This window comes from Haliotis asinina, chromosome 7 (assembly GCF_037392515.1).
Source record: "Haliotis asinina isolate JCU_RB_2024 chromosome 7, JCU_Hal_asi_v2, whole genome shotgun sequence".
NCBI classification, from domain to species: Eukaryota; Metazoa; Mollusca; class Gastropoda; order Lepetellida; family Haliotidae; genus Haliotis; species Haliotis asinina.
In genome coordinates this window covers 15,274,877-15,297,734 of record NC_090286.1, presented here as the reverse complement: position 1 = coordinate 15,297,734, position 22,858 = coordinate 15,274,877, and the positions used below count along the sequence as shown (strand labels likewise).

Genomic DNA, 22,858 nt, shown 5'->3' with positions numbered 1-22,858 from the left:
GTTTGTTGATATGTGATTGTCCAGATTCAACAATTATGACATTTACAGAAATAAAATATATATCAGAGGTGTGACAATATAGAAAATTTATGATACTATACATATTTGAATATCTTGCATGAATTGGTGCACTTCACGATATGTTATTTTTAGCTATTTTCTTTAAAAAAGAATATTTTCATATCAAGTAACATGTAAATTTTCACATAACTGATATGAAAAAAAGTATCAATATATTTATAGTCTGATAAAGTATCACGATTATCGATACCATGATACATCGTCACAGCTCTACTATATATATATATTTATCTAGCCTCATGTAAGAATGTCGAGTTTTGATTGGTCTATGTGACTCTGATAAAATACCATGTACATTCATCACGATCCACCAGCAGGAGTATAAAAGTTGTATACTCCCGCTGCGAAGTCATATCACCCCGCAACGCCTCGGTGATGACGAGAAGTGAGAAAAGCATGTATCCACAAGCCTTTAGTAATGTGCGGTGCATTGAGGTCAAACGATCAGCTGGTGTCAACATGGCAACAAGTCGATTTGATGCGTGTTGTTTTGTTTTGATTTAGTGGAAACATTCACCTAGATAAATGTGTCGGGAAATACGGGGTTTTATCAGAAACCCCGTATTTCCTGAGACACGATGTGATAACTTATAATGTACGGAGAATATCCGTGTCGTGTTATCATTTCGGAAACTACTTGTTATATATGTACTAATTACGCTCGGTATTCTCATCACTTTCTTTATATGTATATGTCTACTGTGCTTCATTTCAAGTACACAATATGATAATGCAGACCAAAGTTATGATTAGGAGATAGCCATATTGTGTTAACATTTCAGAAGTGATTATAGCAGCATTCAACCAACTATAACCACTTCCAAACTGTAAACACAATAGGATTATCTCCATTCTACCATTACATATGCAGCATGAATAAACCATACTTTAAATATGCATTCATTACCCTTGTGTAGTGTTTTGACACAACTGCAGACAGAGCCTTCTAATGGTTTCATCCACACTCAGGGTGAAACAGGAAAGAGAAACAATTTACATAGTATCAAATGCTTTCTTTCCACAAGAAAGTTTTCTTCAAATACATTGCAAGTTGCAAGATCTGTACTGTCATTCTGCTTCTTTCATTGTGGACAACTTTAATGGAATATAATAAGGAATACCCCTCTAACTTCAAAAATAGAATCGTCTGTTTTGACCTTTGTTCTGACGTCATTAGTGTGTACCAGTTTTGAAACGAGGCTGTCCTGGATGCCTGTCAGAGCTTTGCTCTGTTCCAAAAGTAGTTATTAATGACAACCTGACTGCTGTCAATTTTGAAAAGACCAAACATTGAGGAAGAAGCAGTGCTTGAGTGATGTGACTTAACTGTTCAATCCACCACAGTTTGAAGCTGACCTCCTTACAAAATTCCCAAATACTGACGTTTGTGAGCGTTCCATGAATCTTAGTTATATGATGACAAGCTCTCTTATTGCCTGCTATTTTGGGGATTTCTCGACATTCTACACCAGCATGTGACAAAAGGGTAACTGTTATCACTGATACACAGTAATCAGTGTAGATTTTACTGAGACCATGATTATGGGAAATCGCCTTCATCATGTTTTCCAAGGTGTTGTGGCCAAGCGTTTTTGAAGTGAACCACGTAAGATCAGATTCGCATCTGCTTTTATGGAGCTGCTGGAAAAATGCTGTGTTATGTATATTGAGTTTTGACGTGCATTTTCAAAAGATACCAGACAGGAAGCAGTGCCAGTCTCATAACTTCTCGGTTTCCCATGATCATGGCCCCCTATACCTCCACGGTGATTATAAACTGGGCATTATGACATTTACATACGCAAACCTTCGGTACTTAAGAGTTACTTTAGGTGACTGTTCAGTCATTTCATGTTGGAACCAGACTGGGTCAATATTTTCTGCTATATCCGATCTAAACACATCAAAGAAATTGCCGAGGTCAAACTAACAGCCTCCGACGATATGACTGTTCACCTTTATAACTGAAAATGAGTGAAAAATATTTCACTCCTAATTTTTTAGTAACAGCCAATCAAAATCAAACATACTTAAGTGTCATGGTAGAATTATCAGTAACTGCCAGTTGTCCTTTGCTGAATGAAACTGAAACTATTTTACCTTCAGTTTTATGTTAATCAGAACTTCAAACAATAAATAGGCCTGATTTTTCTTTTGTGTGGAGGCACACATGCCCACAGAAACCAGATTAACAAGTACCCAATAGCCACTGGTAGTGATAGTTCTTGGCTATAATGTCACTTATGATCATTCAAATATTTTGCAAAAGACACTTCAATGTATTGCATGAAATATTTTACCTGTAACTTATCATAAACCCCTAAAAAACTATGCAATCACCTTTTCAAGATGAACATGCTGCTTACCGGTATGTAAACTTTCATAGTCTATTTTTCTATGGTATACTACAAACAAGAAGTATGGGAACACCCTAAAATTTCAACTTCAACACTATGAGGTCATTTACACTCTAAGGTAAATGCAACTTTCTGAGTGCTTAACATGTGCTTAATGGACACTTGTTAGAACATGGACTGTAGCAACTGATTCAATATTCATTGAGTTTGACACAGCTTTTAACAAAAGTTTGAAATGTTGTCAAAGTATCATGTGACCTTGAAGACTAGGTCAAGGTCAGCAAAGTCAACTGGTGTCTTGTGAATTCCCCCAGTGTAAGCCGCCACCAAATTTTAAGACAGTGGGTACTACAGTCCATGAAATTTAATGTTAAAAAGAATCATGATGTACATGCATTAGCATGCTGCTAAAAACACAGTCTCACGCTTTCCCTGTTGCAACAATGGAAATAAATATGGCTTTGGAACATTTGAACCAGAATTTCAAAAAGATAGCATTTGACACATTACAAATTACACATCTACACATTATTATTTTGGGATCATCAGCATCTCACAAGCGAGAAGGATCAATTTTTGGATACATGATAATCCATTAGTCTCTTTTCAAACCATATTCTGTGACAGCAAGGAGAACACCTTGTAAGGCATGTTTCTAAAAGAACAATGTGATGCCTGGTTTAACATGAATTGAATTTTGCTGACTGTGTGTAGTTTTCTTCATCATTCTATGAAACATTTCAATTTCAGATTTGTACACTGATGCATACTCATCAATATGTTATACTTTTAATAAAAAATTCCCAAAACAATACAGTTTGCCAACATGAAATCAGTGATAGTTGTTTTCAATCTCAGTTTTAGCAAGTATTTTGTGAAGTTGTCAGGACCATAAATGTGAGTGTGGGTTTCACTAAAATGTCGAAGGTTTAAGAGCTGCATCACATATGGTTGTCCTCCTTAACATGGGGATGCTTAACACAATATGTTCTGGTCAAATTGTAAACATGGATGAATTTCTTCAACTTACTTGAAGTCCCTGTAGGGCAAACTGCAACAATCCATTCGTTGGGTAATGGCTTGTTTCAGATGAAAGCTGTATAGATGCTGTACTGTTATCTTTATTGTCCGTAATACTCTTAAATACCCAATTAATCGAGAACGAAGCAATTCAGCAATCTGAAAAAGAGATGTAAGATCATACACTCTAGCAGTAATAGAAAGAAGGTAAGAAGAAGCAAGACTTAGATTTAGAGCTCAGCAGACCACATAATAAAACACAGCCAAGTTAAAGTGTTCTTCAAGAATGATGCTTTATTCCTTATCATTTATCCTTATTTATTGGTATCTTTTCAGAGAACTTGAACTAATACTTACTTTATTCAGTCTGTCCTTTTCACTGCTTGGATGTTTTGAATATGGCAAAGAATCAAAGATGGCCTGAAAAGAAATAATATACTATACAGAATACATGATAGTACAACATTTTTCAGCAAGTTTTGATATTTGAACAAGTACCTATCATTAATTTTTTGCAGCATTCCAATGCTGCTGACATCCATGCCCTGGTTTGGTACAAAGCAGAACTTGAAACTGAAAATCTGAGTTTGCACCGGTTTCTGTCCGATCCAGTCATTCAGTAAAAATAGATGCACTTTGTTTGTAACCCACACATATATAATAACATCTCATGTACAAGTATCACACCTGCCTGTCTGTGTAATTACATAATGTGACTGAGACAGAACCCAGGTGCAGGAGCCATAAATCAATGCATTCAGTTTATGGTGTATAGCTTGACAGGTGTTAAGTTCAAATTGCATGTGGTCAATGATTGAAGTTGTGTATTGCATATTGTCATTAGCAGACAGACAGGCTGACACATAGGTGTCAATAAAACAGACATTGAAGTTTGTCAGTGGTAGAGACAGCTTGTCACAATCAATATAGCCTTCTATGTTTACATAAGCATGTAATAAAAGATTTCAGTTTTCAAGCTGTGCAATTTTTAGCAATGAAATTAGCATTTCTAATCCTACACTCTCTTGAAGACTTGGTTTGCATATCTGGGACCAGTGTATATTTATTACTGCTGACCAAAGATGTTTGTAATCACAAGAAACATCTATGTTCTCCAACTTCAACCGTAGTGATGATCCCTGCATGCATCACTTGTTGTGCGTGAACCAGTCGCCTTTCCAGGTAAAGCTGTGTGAACCTAATCACTGCGCATATGCCATAGGCGCAGCACAGCATAGCTGTTGAAACCACTTTTTCCTCCAGCACTGGGGAAAATTAGCGAATTATCGGAACTGAGATTTCGTTGGCTTTTTTCATTGCTTTATATTTCATTTTAAAAAGTTAAATTGGCATTTTTTACCATTTGTTTATGCAAGTCCATACCGGAAGGTATCAGAATCTGCAAAGTTGTGTTTTGCGTTGCATGTGACATTAAGCTGTTACCAGTGTTAGAGCTACATCCTTCAGTGGACATACTTGTTGATATCTGTCTCCCTCTTACAGTACAAAAATAATAGAAGACTTATAGTGTGATTAATATCTTATTTTGTCATTTTTGAAAGGCTGACACACCAAGGTCGCATTGCAAACTTTCTAAAATCACTATCACCCTTAGATCAACATGTTGCATATAGGTTATACAAGACATACTTACTTGATCTTTGTGAATCAAATTAGGGAAATGACTTTTTTTTAACATACCCTTTTATTAAAGGTCACATGCAACCAACAAATCAAATATAATTAAAACGCAGTTATCACTTATTCATGATATGTAAAATGCTCTGCTGATTAAGAAAAAATAAATAAATAAAATTATAAGCGTATAATCGCCAATCAAAAGTGCAATAGGTTGTACTTGGGTTAACTTCCCTTAAAACGAAGCAGTCACAATACTGAACCCAGTCAGAGCCAGTGGGAATGCACTCAAGTGTGACAAAGCTTTTTCATTGGCCACTGGTTCATTTGCTGATAAGCTTAGCCGGCTCTTTATTTATGGCTTATAAGCCCAATACGTGTTAATTTCAAATTGCATGTGGTTAATGATTGAAGTTGTGCATTGCATATTGTCATTAACAGACAGACAGGTGGACATATAGGTGTCAATAAACTAGACATGGAGTTTTCTCTGTCACAGAGTCTGCTTACCATAATCAACATGTTATTTTTTTCATGTAGCGAGCAGGTAGTTTACTTGTTTGTTTTACACAACCAAGATTAGACTCCTGCTCACAACCTAATACGCCAGGTAGGCATACTGTTTCAAGCTCCGCAAACCTATTCACTGCGCATGCTTTATAAGCGCAGCACAGCATAGCTGTTGAAACCACTTTTCCCCAAGTGCTGGGGGAAAATTAGTGAATTGTCTGAACTCCGATTTCACACTTCATTTGAACTTAGAAAACACAATTTTCATTGCCTTTTTTTTTTCAACTTCATAGGTTGAATTGGCATGTTTCTTCTTAAAGGTTTGAGTTCTTAAATAAATGTTTGAGCTTATGCACACTGGAACTTGCACATGTATGGAAACATGGGTAAACATTGCTGGAGTTGAAGATGATAAAGGGAACACAGAAAACCTTAACAGAAATTGGATACGAGGGGTACTCAAATGTTACAAGTGGACTGGGTAGAATGTCAAATGAAAGGCACTATGTAACTGTACACTTTATGAACTACAGAATGAAATAATCGCGAAAACATAGCTAGGTATGTTTGTAACACTATCTTTGATTAGTTCTTCTGAAAAGATCACCCAAAGAAATCACTTGTCTTGTTAGAAAGTCTAGATATAGACTTCCGTCTTCTAGAACATTATCTCTAAGCATGAAATTCTGTCATTGCAAAAGAAATTATTGATGAACTGACTGGAAATTGTTTTGAATAGGAGGTTGCTATTTGCCTACTGTTGTCACTCACGCATCAAAGAATCATGACAGCAATTTTCAAAAAAAAAAGACATAGCATGCCTGGAAAATAAATTTTCTAAGGTTATCCTTCACTACACAATGTGATGAAATGAGACTATGCTGAAGTTAACAGAACCAGTTTAAAATGACATTCAGCCGACATGTTTGTATTTCAACTTGCTCATTGTACAATAAGATAAACTTTTAAGTTCTGCAAGGGCATTTTGTTTTGCATTCAAGGAGCCAATACAAAGCATTTAATGACGAATAATTTACAGTATGTATACACAATGGCAAACAAATCAGAACATAATGATAAATAATAGCATAATCAAAGAATATGATATAATCACTTGTGCCTAATCATAGATTTCACAATGTTACAATTTTTGAGGAAGATTAATAAGTTTTATTCTGTATCAGACAAATGAATTTGAAGCTCTATTAGTTTTGCAATACATGATTTTGAAATGGCCACCAGTAGTCATAACTTTATAACATTTATTTAAAAAGTGTGATGGATATCATTGAATGGCCAGTGGTTTCTTCTTAACTTTTGACTTATACTGAAAAGGCAGAGGTTCCAAATTGAAGCCGCAAATTTGTTGGCTATGTTTACAATTTTGTCAAGTTTGTTTTGTTTATCTGGAGAGATGAAGGAGAGGAATTTCACACAAAGACATCCTGACTGGTTGTTCCACTACTTATCTGCTGATAGTGTGGGCTATGTTTTGATGAACATGTACTATTGGGAATTAACGAATCTGCACTTCATTGTTTGCTTTTAATAGTACTGTGAGAGCTAGATAGTACTGTGAGACCTAGAATCAAAACAGTAGTCTAATTTAATTGTCTGGACTGCTGTCTGAACCACATATGGCAAGGTCTGGTATCAAAATTATGTATAAGAGAAGTATGTGTAGGTAAACGAACACAGATGTACAACAAGATGACCATTTTACTTTGGAGTAGGGTGGGGATAAAGGAGGGTTTTACAGACTTTTGGGCAGGTATATATCTACTAACCATGTTCTAAACACATCCCATCTCATCAATTTTATGTGACTAAATAATTCATTCTTTGTAAATAATATGATGCAACCTTTTGCCCCATCAGGTTGTAGGCACAGTCATTCTTAAAAAAAACCATAACAAGAAACACTGATCTGCGTGAGTTTCAATCTTATGACATATCAAGCAAGAAGAAATGCCACCTATACATGCTGATCATGGATTGGAACAACACCTATCTATATATGCATGGAGCAGACATGGTGAAAGGACAACAAATAACACATCTCTCTATAGGCATGGAGTAGACATGGTGAAAGGACAACACACGACCAACCTACATGTGCATGAAATAGACATGATGAAAGGATAACACATGACCCACCTATGCATGCATGGAATCAACAAGGTGAAACGACAACATGCGACCCTCCAATACATGCATGGAATAGACACCATGAAAGGATAACTCACAACCCACCAAAACATGCATGGAGTAGACATGGTAAAAGGACAACACATGAAGAGTGTGGATTTTTTTACTGGACAACACTATGTACACATGCAGGGAGTGGAAAGTGTGAATAGATAACATAAGACCATTAACTGCTGTAGGAACAAAAGTGAGATGTTTGCTACCACAAAGAGGCTGGCCTACCCACAAAACAAGGATTAAATTGTCATAGAAAGCTGGCAAGGTTTTTGCTATTAATGCTTATGGAAAAACCTGACTTGCATACAGATAAGTGCTTGTCATGTCTTTCATCTTAGTCTGTCAAACTACAGACAAGCTCCTAGTTCGCCTTTGATGTTGCCTGCAGCATTTATTGTTTCCAACTTGATGCTGACATAAAATTTCCCCACTCATCATATGCCTGCAAAAGGGCCTAGAAAAAAAAACAGATGAAAAGACTGTTGCGAGAAAGGCGTCCCTAACTGAAAGTCAAAGTGCCTCAAATGTCATTAAGATCCAAAGCCTGTCTCCCTATGTAATGTTTATCATCATCAAGCTGGTAAGTCATGCAAATTCCTGGCTCTCGGCAGCAGCTTTCTCTATGCAGTTATCACACTAAATATATTTAGTGCCTATAATTATGCATCTTTCTCTATGCTTCAATGGCTTTTATGGCACAGCTCAGTTCAAAGGGACTGTCTGCAGGAGCCAGGCAGGCAGGCAGGCAGGCAGGCTGGCAGCCATGACAGTATAGGTAATTGCTAGGCAGAAGAGGGGAGAGAAGTGATAGCTGATAGAGGTGTGCCAGCCCAACATAAACTCAGCGTTACATCCTTCACACCACTTCTCAACATGGCAAAATACTTTAACATAAGCTGTGGCTCCACGAAGTCTACACAGAAAGCGTGTATCTATAACTACTGTAACAGACTTAGGTCACAAATTTGCAACAATACAGCTGCTCAACCTTTCTATTTTCTTTATCTTCCTTTTATAAATCAAATGGTTCTTAGTAAATTTCACATAATCAACCTACTAAGCAAATTCTTCTCCAAACCCTTGGTTGTCTTTTTGACTTTTGAACTTTCTATCCACACCATATTCAAACAGATATGCACAAAATAGAAATGAAATACACTGTACCTTATAAGAAACTGGTCAAATATAACACGTTATATTTCGGATCATCTTTTTTTCAGTAAAGCACAGATTCTAACATTGTGTGTGTGTGTGTGTGTGTTGGGGGGGGGGGGGGGGGGGGGCACGAAACCCATTGGGGAAACCTAAATATAGCATATGTTACATAGAAATTGTTCTGAAAACACACAAAATATCTCTAACTTGACTAGAACCACACCATATGAAAGAACTGAATGCAATACCAGTGTGTGTAGTGTGCCTGCGTGCACTTGTAAGTGTTTGACTCAGACAGTCCCCTACACTGGAGTGACACTGATCACACTGCCTGCTACTGCCGGTTATTCCTCACTCTCACACAAAGACAGGCTATATGCGGCTGCCAGACACCTATAAAACGCAGTCAGCATGAAACATGGCTTTGGCAGTGAGATTCCCTTTGAAAAGTTGAAAAGTGCTGCAGGGATCAAGCAGCTTTCCAGGCCAAGAGAATATTTATGATGGCGGCTGACGGCCTACTGAAGCCTCACTCTCTTACACACAAATCTTTGTGAAGGGAACAGATGAGAAAGGCAAATGGCAGTTTTTAACTGTAGATTTACGAGAAAAGCAGACATTTCAACTTGGGACAAGGCTTTATACTGGCTGCTACATCTGCCAAGTAAAGGGCCAAGCCAGCTAAATGCATTTCCAAGATAACAAAAAAGCTTTCGTAAACCTATCGTTCTTACACTAATTGTTAGTTTGCTTTCAGCAGTTGTTCTTAATGTACCTAATCATGATTTGTGGTATTCAAGATTAAAATACACACTTAAAGACTTTACAGTCAAAAAACCCCAAAGAATATAGAAGAAACCAGTACATATATCATGAAAATATCATATAACTTAGAAGGAGAAAGAACATGAGAATGAAAAACTAGGTGAAAAAGTCAGAATTCAAATACAAAATATGCCATGTGAAAAACAATATGTTTAAGCTCAACAAATGAAATAACATTTTCAAAGAAAATTACCTTTCCAAAGAGAGCAAAGTGTGTAATAAAAAAGCTAAAAAATATAACTGAACACATTAACATGTGATGATGAATATCAATGTATGCTCTAGCTTACAAACACATTCTGTGCCTCGGAACACACTTCTGATTTGGAAGACGATTTGGGTTATGTCGTACTGTCTATTCCTGCTTACTGGCCCATGAGCTTGTGTGTTGATGATACCAGGTTATGTACAATGATTATAGCCCACTGAATACAGAAAGTGATGAATGAGAGTCTTTCCTTGGCCAAATCGGGTGTTAAACCCTCAACTGCTGACTGCCTGCTATAGAGGCGCTAGCTTCCAACACAGGCAGGCAATGTCTTGTGTGGAGACATACACTGAGCCAGGCAAAAGACCACAGGCAATAAACATGGCTTCTTTGCTGGCCAGCCAGATCAATAGAGAGCAGTACAATAGGCTTGTCACAGGGGCCTTATTACCTTCCTCACTTGAGTGCTTGCTCCATCTCAAGAAGAAGGGGCCTTGTGTGGGTGGTTTACATACAGTGGACATGTCCACAGATGCAGAAGATGATTTCAAGCAAACAGGGAAACGAAAAGGATACAAATATCAAAAGAGACACAAGTCTTTGTAGCTTTTTAACTCACCTGAATTACAAAGAAATAATGGTGGCCATGCCTAAATTTGGATCAGAATTGTGGGGCAGTTAAGTAGCCTCGTGATTTCACAAGAATTTATAGCTTTCACTCGTCACACAGGTTTGAGTCGCCACATGGACACAAGATGTGAAGCCAATTTCTGATGTCCCATCCTGTGACATTAGAGGAATAATGCTTAAACCTACTGTCATAACACCATACTCATGGAGTTCATGTTTTAGACTATTCACACAAATTTTCAGCTACATTGTCCTTATTACATTGTTAGGATGTCGCAAAGGCAGAAAAACTGGTTATTTCTCAAATATCAAAACATGCCAAACCCATACATGCTATTCTGCATATCACAAACTTGCATCTTATTTCATACATAAAAACAGATATAGAAATGTTTGGTACAAGACACAAATGATATTTTTTTCATGGTCACCATGTCCAACATTTTGTTGTCAAATCAGAATTCTGTAACCATTTATTGACGCTTCAGCTTGGATTCTTTTACATGAGGTTTTAACTCCATTAATCTTTGAAGTAGCTTAAGACATACTGAAAATGTATGTACACTTGTAATATGAGAAGAGGGGTACAAGAAGGTCAAAGGTCACAGCTTGATCCAAATATATGAAATACATGTCTTATCTCACATTTGCAAATTATCAAATTTCAAACTGATACATGCATACAGTCATATACTTCGCAAAATGTATTTTTAATAACACTGTTTTGGCCAGACAGTGAAAGCACTAAAACTTTCGTGAAGAGAATTATAATTAGAGTACTATTCCTTTTCTAATTTTCAGACAGTTTGCTTCACCCGTTCCTTCATAATTCTTTATATTTATCATTATTCAAGCCCTCAATATGGATGTCTCAATATTTTGGATATCTCAATAAAATTTCATGGTCTCAGCAAACAAAAATACCCTTTTAACACAGTATTTGCCGAGAAAGTTGATATTCATCTACCTTTCATGGGAAGTATCCTTCTGAACTGAGGTTGTTTCCACATGTTTACACGCAATGCAACATGAATCAAAGGAATGTGGTAATGTAAACTAAAAAAGGCTGAGTAGAAGGTGTCACTTGTATTTTATTTAATTAGGATTAATTAATTAGGAAGAGCTGAATGTTACGACTAAATACTACCGATAGTGGATTATAGTTTAAAATCAAAACATACTGAGAATGAAATGAGAGTTTTGTGTCATCATGTGGCTAGCATGTGATTGATAAGCTTGCTGTGACTGTGGGCTATAAAATGATATGAAATGCTTTGCTTGCCATAGTGGTATGTGATGATAGGCCGTGGATGGATGTCTTGAAGTTCGCATAACTCGATATTTTTTTCTTTATATATGACTGTTGCATCATGTTTGGATTTTCAGAATTGTTGTGTCTCTCTCTCTCTCTCTCTCTCTCTCTCTCACTCACTCACTCACTCACTCACTCACTCACTCACTCACTCACTCACTCACTCACTCACTCACTCACTCACTCACACACACACACACACACACACACACACACACACACACACACACACACACACACACACACACACACACACACACACACACACACACACACACACACACACACACACATTATAATCAATGTGTTTCATGCATCTCTATAAAATGTACTTTTATATCATAAGGAAAACGAAAACAAACATTTTAATGGAACATTGCTAAACAAGGTCTTCCCTGTCAATTCACAGGATGAAACTGGTGACTATAACTACTATTTAGTGAGAGCTACAAAATGAAAGGTTCTAAGGCTGGACTAGCGGACATTAGTGACTCCATCACCGCTACATTTGAAAACATGGTTGGTAAATCTTAACTCATTATAATTACTAAGTACAACCGTCCCCATAAAAAGAAGAATTTGTGTTGCAGAAAACCACAAAAACACTTAGACGTCTGTGACATAAGGATGATGTTTGCCTGGTGTCATACTGAAGTTCACAAAGTGAAAATATTCCCCCGTCTTACCCCCTCCCCTATCCCTAATACTTGTGTTGAGTCAATACTATGAAGCCAGAGGGGCATAGCAGGGGAACTGGTGTAACTACCCTGTCGTCACTGCCCAAAAAGCCTTACTAATACAAGGCGCAATAAATTGTTCGGAATGAAAGAAAACAAGCTGGTAATGTCTATGCTTCTGGGAGACTGACCCGCATAGCTAAGCCTCCATAAACAGTAGGAAAGCAAGGGAAGTCCTCAGTTCAAAGCAAATATGCTAGCCGGGATAATTTGGTCGCTTCTGTCAGGGTAATGCATTGAGACCCTTCCTTCGAAATTGGCCTCTGCACGCCATGAAAACAAGCAAAGAAACAGGCATGGGAGTGTGTGAGTGAGTGATGGAGGGAAACATTCTTTAAGTATTGAATTAGATAACCTAACACATCACTACACGTACAATTTCTTTGTCTCTCCCATATGTATTATTCTAACAAAAACACTTAAATCTGCAAGATGTGTTTCATTCCTGACTGACAAATGATCACACTGTGCAAATGTGCACTGGCAAGTTAAAACAGCCAAGATTGCTACCAAATCCACAAGCCTAAGATCAATAGCACTAGAATTACGCCTCACCTTTTTTCAGCTTCACAAGGTCTCCATGCAGATGTTCTCTCAAAATAAACACACTACTGCTCTTAACTTTCAAGGCAATGCCAAGCATATTTACCCCTTCTTTTCAGAAGCTTGATTGTTTTTCCCCACAGCTTTCCACAAACTCAGTATACAGTTGAAACTTTCTTTAAAGAAAATGTATGTGTTTTTCATGATTAGTTCCAATCACACAGCAGTTAATGTAGCTCACATTTAAGAAGCTGTTGAAAATAAACAGTAACACAATGAGAGTAAAATCAGACAAATTTTGCGAATATCATATATAACTCTTCTCTGAAGGAATTCTAAAATACAATATCGGGCGACATAAACATTAACTGCTCTGTTATACTGCATATACGTATACCCTAAGACAAACCAATGATTATTTTATTCACTGCAGCGCTACGGACAATATTTAACAGCCAGACTCAGGACTTAAGACAAAATCAGATAGGGGTGAAGAGTTATAAGATGAAAGAACTTGTCCTCAATCCTTTTCACATTGTGAATAAAATAATGAATTGAGAAACCCATGACTCCTATCTCAGAAATTTTACTGGTAATTGTATGGTGCCAAATACTGATCTTCAAGCAGGCTAAACCAGCTAGTTTGTCTTGAAACCTGGCCATGCATGCTAAGAATACTACAGTGAGTATGTGGTAGACAACAGAATATTGAAAAGCGTTTACACACCCATAGGAGATAACTATGATGGCCATTTTGAACTTATCAAACTTGAAACTTCACTGAAGTGTCAGTATCAACAATCAAAACAGTAGGCTATTATTGGCACGGTTGTGTTGTTCTGCTCGTTTGTTGTGCAAAAAATATCACAGAAACGTTTCAACCTGAGTAATCACATGACTTGTTGGTTAGCTTAAAATCCTTGATGAAAAACAACTTATTCCTCATTTAATAGTTGTTTTTAATACCCTATAGTTTTGATACATAACATGATATTGCCCACTCAGTGGGAAATCTGGTGCACACATGACAGGCTATTGTTTCCGACAATACAGATTGATTATCATTAACAAAGTAACATTACTTTCAATAGTTTCATGTGTGTAAATTAAAACTTTTTTAGTAAGAGTATTGCAAAACAGTTTTATGCTTTAGTTTCATTGCTTTCACAATCGATCAATCTCTGAAAACAAATTCAACCTGTCAGAGTTAGCAATTTTAGTTTTTAGCAATATTCCAGCAATATGGGACACCAAAAATGGGCTTCACGCTCTACACTTCAGAAAAGTATATACCTCCTACTGTTTTTTTTCTAAGCACCAAGGCAACATGTGGCAGGTATAATCCTGGCTCAGGAAAGATATGAGATAATATCTCACATGGGACCAACAAAGTAAGATTTTTTCAAACCTTACAAGGTTTAACTGTTCATGATCCTACACAAGAAAAGGAACAAACATTGATATTGTCACGTGTATCATATGATACTTCAAACACACCAATTTTCCACCTATTTTGAAATTTCAGTTTTGGAAATTGGATTGTAATTCAATCTGTGGATCTAACATCACCACTAGTGTATGTTTTCTGGTTTTCATCAAGGTTAACGATTTCAGTTGTTTCCTTCATTTCCATCTGTAGTCTTTAAAAGTTTTAGCATCGAATGATACTCCTTGCAGCGGAGATTGTTTTGTACAGCACTGTGTAACGATGTTCAAAGTTCCATAGGTATGTTTCGAAGATTTAAAAACAGGTAGAAGGCAATAGGAATATCACTGAATAAAATAACGGCAAAGCCTGCCTCAGTAAATTAAATTTAAACAGTTTATTTTTTCTAATCTTAAAAGGGAGCATGATGTGATTTAAAATTGCTGCAATAAATTTTAGTGTGATTTTATAATTTATAACAATTGCTGCAAGAAAATTGCGATGTTGCAGCCTTAACTTAGCTGACATACACATTATCAAAACAGATAAAATTATCATTCATTAGCCTTCGACAAATAAAGTTTGATTATAAACAGGTTCAGGTATCATTTTGGACCATGCCTTTGAATGAGAACAATATCAAAGTGTGTGGGGATATTGAACCTGGGCCTGGGCCATTCAGGCAACACTTTGACCACTCAGCTAACCTGTCCATGAACATACAAGCATTGAAATATAGATGTTTACCATGTTTATGTTATGTTGATGCCACGAGAAGTATAGACCACTTGATCAACTATTTACTTCTTCCTATGTTTTGGTACCAATAAATGATAATATATTTCTACACACATCATTACTACAGTTCATCCTTTACTAATCACGGGGTTCATGTAATGCAACAGTCAGCTTAACAGACAACTATTCAAAAATTGTTATTTTCTAGGGCATAGCACACATCTGAGCAAAAAGTGCATGTAATTACATGTACATTGGTCCTATGCAGTGAATTCATGTACAAACGACCACATATTAACGGTCACATGCAACGTAAAACACAACTTTGCAGATTCTGACACCTTTCAGTATGCGCTTACCAAAACAAATCATCAAAAATGCCAATTCAACCTATAAAGTTGACAAAAACGAGATGAAAAAAGACAGCAAAATCAGAGTTTAAACGATACACTGATTTTCCCCCATCACCATGGGAAAAAGTGGTTTCAACAGCTATGCAGAGCTGCGCCCATATGCAGTGAATAAGTTTGCAGAACTTGAAACAGTATGCCTGCCTGGAGTATGAGGTCTAATCTTGGTTGTGTACACAAACCAAGAAATAATCTACTTGTTATCTAAAAAAACATGTTGATTGTGATAAACAGCCTCTGACACAGAGAAAACTCCATGTCTGGTTTATTGACACCTATATGTCTGCCTGTCTGTCTACTAATGACAATATGCAATGCACAACTTCAATTAACACCTATGGGCTTGAGCACCATAAACAGAAAGCTGGCTAAGTGTATCGGCAAATGAGCCAGCCAATGAAAAGATTTCCTTGCACTTGAGTGCATAACCAATGGCTCTGACTGGGTTCGATATCTTGGGTCCTTCGTTTCAAGCATAGTAGACCCAAATACAAAATATTGCAGTTTTGATCTGCAGTTGTATGTTTATAATTTTGTTTATCTGTTTTTTTCCATAATCAGCAATGCAGTGTTGGCTCGAGAGGGTTTTGGAGTGTTTTGACTCATCAAATTCAGTGAGGACCACCTCTATTTTACATCTGTCCATCTATTTAACATTGGAGGGGGTCCAGAAACATTATTTTCATCAATTTGGACCCACTCAAAATTTCACCCAAATCTAACACTGGTAATGTATATTAAATGTCACGAATAAGTGATAAATGTGTTTCAAATATGTTTGATTTTTTGTTAGCATGTGACCTTTAACAAACTTGGTGAAAACATCACTTCACAATGATTTGCAATTTTACCTACATCTTCTGTTCAGCTAGGCATTACCTTATATGCATTCAGGTTTCCTGACATGATATTCTGGGTGTTACATGCTCATGATAATTTGTAATCCTTCAAAAGACGAAACACACTCACACTTTCAAAGTTTGTGCACACCATTTAGCTGAGATCTGTACAGGTTAAATTTTTGTGTACAGGTAAAGAAAGAGATTGCTTACCAGTGAACTGCACTCATAAATGAGTCAGCTGAATTAGGCGTAAGTGTATGTCATGTAACTGTGTAAATCACTATATGTCTCAACGTGTTTAAAAGAGGATTTACCTACTAAAGGTATTTTGTTTTCACAAAAGGTGTGTATCTACTATCATTGAGTTTATTTTTAAAAAGTCAAAATAACAGTTAAAAACAGAAGAAATGTATTGTGAGTCCCAAAGATTTGGTTGGAGATGATTTGCATTAGGAAACTAGTGTCTTCACTAAAATACATGGCTTTAGAACAACTTAAATGATAACAAGTCAGTGGCGTAAATAATCAACCTATTTATCATGCTTTTTGACCAAGGAATGCATAAACATGAGTGCATGCACAAGGGCAAACACTAACTTGCAACACCGAAAAAGGACCAAGTATTTTATCAAAGGAAACATTCTGGAACCTAGAAATATAATGAACATCTTGGGATATGGTTCAGCATACCGCCCTAAAGAAGGGATCATAAGCAAATCATACATTTTAATACATTGTCAAAACCCTGATTTTGTATGATAGGTTAATACAGCACTTTTAATGATGGAGCAACAGTGAACAGCAGGCTGTGTTACTTGCCATGTATGTAAATCATGTCAATAAGAGTCCTATTAACACCACTTTCAACAAAATTAGTTGTTGGCCTACTGAACTTTTTTCACTCACATTATCATGATTATGAGTGTGATAGCTCTCCAATATTTGCATGGTCATTGTTCTTACAAATGCAGGTCAGTGAAGTTGAGTTCTGTATAAGAAATGTCTGCATACACTTTAACCATGTGTATAGGTCCAATTCATCTCTAAGACAGACAGAAGGTTATGTCATTTAGGCAATGTGAAATCCATTTCTGCAACCTGAGTACTACATCTTACCTGCATCTTAGTAATTCCAATTTCATCATTACTAAGCCAACGAAGTCCAGCAGACAGTTTTTCAGATTCGGCTTGTATGACAATTCCTCCCAACTGTTTGGGACTGACACTCTCCTGTCTATTGTCTGTCAAATATCCTTCGTCTGTTATTTCAACAGTCCTTCGTTGATGCTTGGTATCAAAATTACGAAGTTTTATTCTCCCTGAACCACCTTGTGATTTTCCTATCCAATTATGGTCATCTTGGTAAGAAAATCCAATGAAGCAGAATAACAGAATACCATGAACAACCAGGGGAAGGGACTCCCCTCCTCTGCAATGTTTAGCACTAATAGGCGCCATGTTGAAAAACAGTGTCCAAGTAGCAAGGGTAATCAATGCAAATATTCCACAATGAGCTTGAATTATCGCAAACGTCGTATCTTGGGCAGCTGTAAAAGTAGTCGTTCAAGTCGTCTGCAGACTTGCAAAGGGAAAACTGGCTGCAAAGCCGTCATATTTCCCTACCAGATTTCTTACTACATTCCGACTTCTTCGACGACCAACATTTCAGTACTGAATGCTAATACGCAAAGCTACAACCTGATTACAGCCACAACAGTTTCGTAGCGTGCATGGTAAAAGCGGCTATAAATATACAGACAGCTTTAGATATCCCTTAGAGTTAAGATGTTATTTCCGCATTTTTACAGAAACTGCAAATTCATAGTTTTTCGATTTCAGGAAAATAAATTTGCTGATTTTTAAAAAAGAATAAACTGACAAATGTCCAGCATATTTAACCCTTTCTTTCGAAAAGCGGCTACATATCTGTGTCCCCAAGATGGCAGCCTCCATGATGACTTTGTGCAGACGATGCTTTGGAAGTATTCCATCATTGTATCGAAGAAGCAAAGAGTACAAACACACAGAACGAATACTAGGAAATCCCTTGTTACATCCTCGTTATTTCAAAACAAGTGTACAAGGTATGATACTTACCCTCCGAGGAGAGTCAGGTTCTAATGACTTACATCATAATCCACATTTTTTCATCATTTCCACTCTATTTTAATGGGATAGAAACCATTTTGAGGGATGATTTGATTTGATTTAATCTGTTGATCAAATATGGGGCAATATATCAATGCGGAATGGACTTATCCTGGGGTACGTTTCTGTGTCCTCATGTTGCCACAAGATGGGATATCGGCTGTAAAAATAATACAAACAGTTCTTTTCGTATGAATGCTTGTTATTTTTGGTCCTAGTCAAAATGGCCACACGTCAAGTGGCCACAAAACTTCCAAGTCAAAATGGCGACTCAAAAAAGTAAAATGGCCATACATTATTTTATTATGCTTTACTACCCATAACATTATTTGATATCAATGTGTAAAAATAAGAAAAGAAGTTATATCTGACAAAACTTGATGTTCATTACACATAAACAAATTATTTTATACAAATAATAAATATATATGTATGTATATTGTGACAGCACCTTTAGAATTCAGCACCACTATTTCTCGTGAGGACATTCTCAGCCTTAGGTCATATGTCACTGATACAGACAACCAGTTTGTGAGAATCCATCGGACGCGAATCTACGACCTTCGGATTGTTAGCCTGACAGCTAACCGACTGAGCTACGTTCACATTTTTTGCACAATGTGCAAATTTAGCTAATCATTCCCTGTGACGTCATGGAAATGAACGGAAAGAGTGGAATAGGTTACGGACTATTACGAAGGTTACAGGTAGACTTGGTGTCATGTGCTTTCAATCTACTGGCGGTTGCCGAATGGCCCCAATATCATTTGGCACAATTGTCCTATTCCATAATCTACAAGATATCATGTTGTGTAAAGTGAGCAGATATGGTATGAATTGAAAACGGTTGTTGACGTCAGGCATCAGACATTGATTCCATGGTGCATGCATGAATTATGTGCTTGTATACAAATCATTTGGTGCTTTCGTGACAGAAAAGTGTTGTAGGGTACACAGTAAGGATAATGTGGATCGCGCTAAGGAATGAGTGAGACATGGGCATGTCTAGTGACGGCATCAGGGTGAGTTAGACTTCCAATCATTACTGAAAATATGTAGGTCTAGAGGTCAAAATGTCTGGAGTGCAAGTTCTAAGCCGATTTCCATTAGCCCAAATTTCTACATTAAAACATTTTATCGTTTATTTAACTTTTGATGTTTTTGGTCTTTTGAGTTTTTTTGTGAACAAAGTATTAAAAGTGCACAAGGAAAACAACTGGTACTCATGAATCTACCTACTATATTGGATCAGGTACCTTAGCCTTACCCTAAACCTAAACCTAAACCTAAACCTAAGCCTAAGCCAACACCTAAACCTAAACCTAAACCTAAACCTAAACCTAAACCTAAACCTAAACCTAAACCCTTGAAATAATTCTAATAAATAGAATAGGTTGACTTAACCGGCACAAAAATGGCCGACGTGTCCAGTGTAATGCATTCTTACCAGTTTGAAAAATATATGCGAGTAAACTCCATTTCAGTGTAATGGTGCAAATTACTTAATGACAAAGATATATACATATATATGTAAATTAGTTTACATCTGTCATTCATTTGTTCCAAATAATTATTTTTGAAACCGAAATATAAAATATACTGAACATCATTGAAAACGCACCACCCCTAAAATTGTGGATTTCTAAGAGCAGAAGTGAGCAATCTATGTAAATTTTACATATTTGTGTAGACCAATGTTTGATAAAGAAAAGAAGCAAAAAACAATCAAGCAAAACAGTGAAGATTTAATGCAACTGACAATGAAATAAAGATGGGGTCAAAATGGAAAGTCAGTAGCGTGTATGACCCCCGTTAGTAGCAACACAAGCTGTGCAACGTCTCCTCATTGAACGGATAAGTCTCTGAATAAAGTCCTTAGGCACTGCATTCCACTCTTGCTGCAAGGCATTGTCGAGTTCCCCAAGGTTGTTGATCTGCGGACGACGTGCGAGGCGTTGGCCGATGTAATCCCACAAGTGTTCGATGGGTGACAAATCTGGTGACAATGCAGGCCAATGAAGTAGAGGAATGTTGTTGTTAGCCAGATACTGTATCGAAACACGTGCAGTGTGGGCTCGTGCATTGTCATGTTGAAATGTGTGCAGATCTTGATGCTGGTGAAAGAAGGGAACGACGTTGTTCTGAAGAATGTTGTCACGGTAGTAAACGGCATTCACTCTGCCACGACAAACAATCAGAGCGGTTCTGTGGTGATAACTTATCCCTCCCCACACCATAATGCTGCCTCCACCCCACCGATCGGTTTGCACAACACAATCCTGATGATAACGTTCACCCCGTCGACGCCATACCCGTAGACGCCCGTCAGCATTTCGCAAGTGAAAACGCGACTCGTCGGAGAACACCACACCATGCCAACGTCGTAACAACCACACACGATGCTGTTCAGCCCATTGTCGGCATTCACGGCGATGCCTGTCAGTCAGGATGGGACCAACATAAGGGCGTCGACAACGTAACCCTGCCGCACGGAGACGGCGTCGGACGGTGGAAGCGCTGATCAAACCACGTCGACCCTGGACAGCGTTGGCGGTTCTGGCAGCGGGCAAGGTTCGATCCCGAATATGGCGCCGTACAATGTCTCGATCTTGACGAGGGGTGGTAACACGTGCCTGACCTGGGCGTTGCCGGTCCCTGCTGGTTCCTGTTTGTTGGTATCTGTTAGCAAGCCTCAGAATGGTCGAATGATGACACCCAAATCGTCGTGCAATGTTTCTGCTTGAAGCGCCGACCTGCAACATACCCAAGGCCTGTTCTCGTTCCTCTGGTGACAATCTTGGCATGGCAAAAAAAACTTTACTTACGAAAGTACTGCGAAAATGAGAACGGTTTTGTGCCGAAGGTCATTTATACCCCTGAACAGCATGCTTTCTGCATGCAATTTGTGCCCTTCGTGTGTGATGTGCATGAATTTTGTTGTTTTCATGTGATGTGTTCGATGATGTGTTCGAACGATCCATTTTTTACTGTAGAGCGTTATTTACGATCTAGTGTGTTATTATCAAAATTCCCACCATTAATTTTCCATTTCCAAAAGATTCTATTGCCTTATTTCAAAATTTACAGGTGGTGCGTTTTCAATGATGTTCAGTATATATGTAGATTATTTAAATTGATCAAAACTGCGAATAATTGAATATGGCAAAATGTGACCAGTTTAAGGCATTCTTACTAAATTTACAAAATAGAGAATATATGAATACACAACATATAACACCTCAGCACTTCTTAATACAAAGAAATGTGAGCATATTAGACAAAAAAGAAAAAACATTTAAAACAGGTGCTTGCGAAAAATCCACCAGCGAACTGCTACTGGAAACTCATAACATTGTTGGGTTTCTGTAATGACATGGCTGGTAGAGATGAAACAACAGTGAGTGGAGCTTATAGGCACTAGCTGAACTTGACGACCTTGTTGTTATGCCGGCATCATACTGCATTTTATTGAACAAAATCACCTGCAATTATGTAAAATAGTATTATGACGTGTCTTTAAAGTTTGTGGTGCTGTATTTTAAAGGTAGGCCAAATGGTGATGTCAGAGACATATACACAGGGGACATATTCTGTCCTCACGGGATAGGCCATACCATATGCCAGTTTCTACTTTAAAATTGTAATTACATGTTCTTATTTTCAAAAATGGGAAATACAATGATTTGTTAAGAAGTAAAAATGTTCAAAAGATGGGATTTCTTCAATTAGTTTATAGCATATTCCTTTAGAGCTATTATTAACGGAACTTCACCTGGATTGATAAAAATAATTATGTGGGTTTCGGAACACATCACTCAGTCCGCATCTATTCAGTATATCCTCTACATTTTTAAGTCAAACATTTTCTTTGTCATTTTTTATTTTATCATACATCAGATATTCAAGGATTGTTTTCAATATTTTTTCTTGTATTACTGCACAAAGTGTTAGCCAAAACATGATAATTCTCTTCGCTATTTGTATGTTCATTGGTTCTCTCCTCAACATGCCATATATAAAGAAGTTTGTGGTAGAGTTTCTTTAGTCCTCATGAAGATTGGCCATGGCTGCTT

The 22,858-nt window shown here is 37.3% G+C and overlaps 2 protein-coding genes across 2 annotated transcripts in view; one reads left to right on the top strand and one right to left on the bottom strand.

Moving 5' to 3' along the window:
- Positions 1 to 18,335, bottom strand: part of LOC137291795 (VWFA and cache domain-containing protein 1-like) — a 73,781-nt gene extending 55,446 nt beyond the window's left edge. Inside the window, exons 1-3 of the mRNA XM_067823324.1 lie at positions 17,754 to 18,335; positions 3,816 to 3,878; positions 3,469 to 3,617 (exon numbers count right to left, since the gene is read on the bottom strand). Coding sequence (XP_067679425.1) covers positions 3,469 to 3,617; positions 3,816 to 3,878; positions 17,754 to 18,095 — 554 coding nt within the window. The 5' untranslated portion in view covers positions 18,096 to 18,335. The remainder of the gene's footprint in view (positions 1 to 3,468; positions 3,618 to 3,815; positions 3,879 to 17,753) is intronic.
- A 228-nt stretch (positions 18,336 to 18,563) lies between these two features.
- The window catches only part of LOC137291797 (adrenodoxin-like protein 1, mitochondrial), a 39,228-nt gene continuing 34,933 nt past the window's right edge, over positions 18,564 to 22,858 (top strand). The window contains exon 1 of the mRNA XM_067823327.1: positions 18,564 to 18,721. Coding sequence (XP_067679428.1) covers positions 18,577 to 18,721 — 145 coding nt within the window. The 5' untranslated portion in view covers positions 18,564 to 18,576. The remainder of the gene's footprint in view (positions 18,722 to 22,858) is intronic.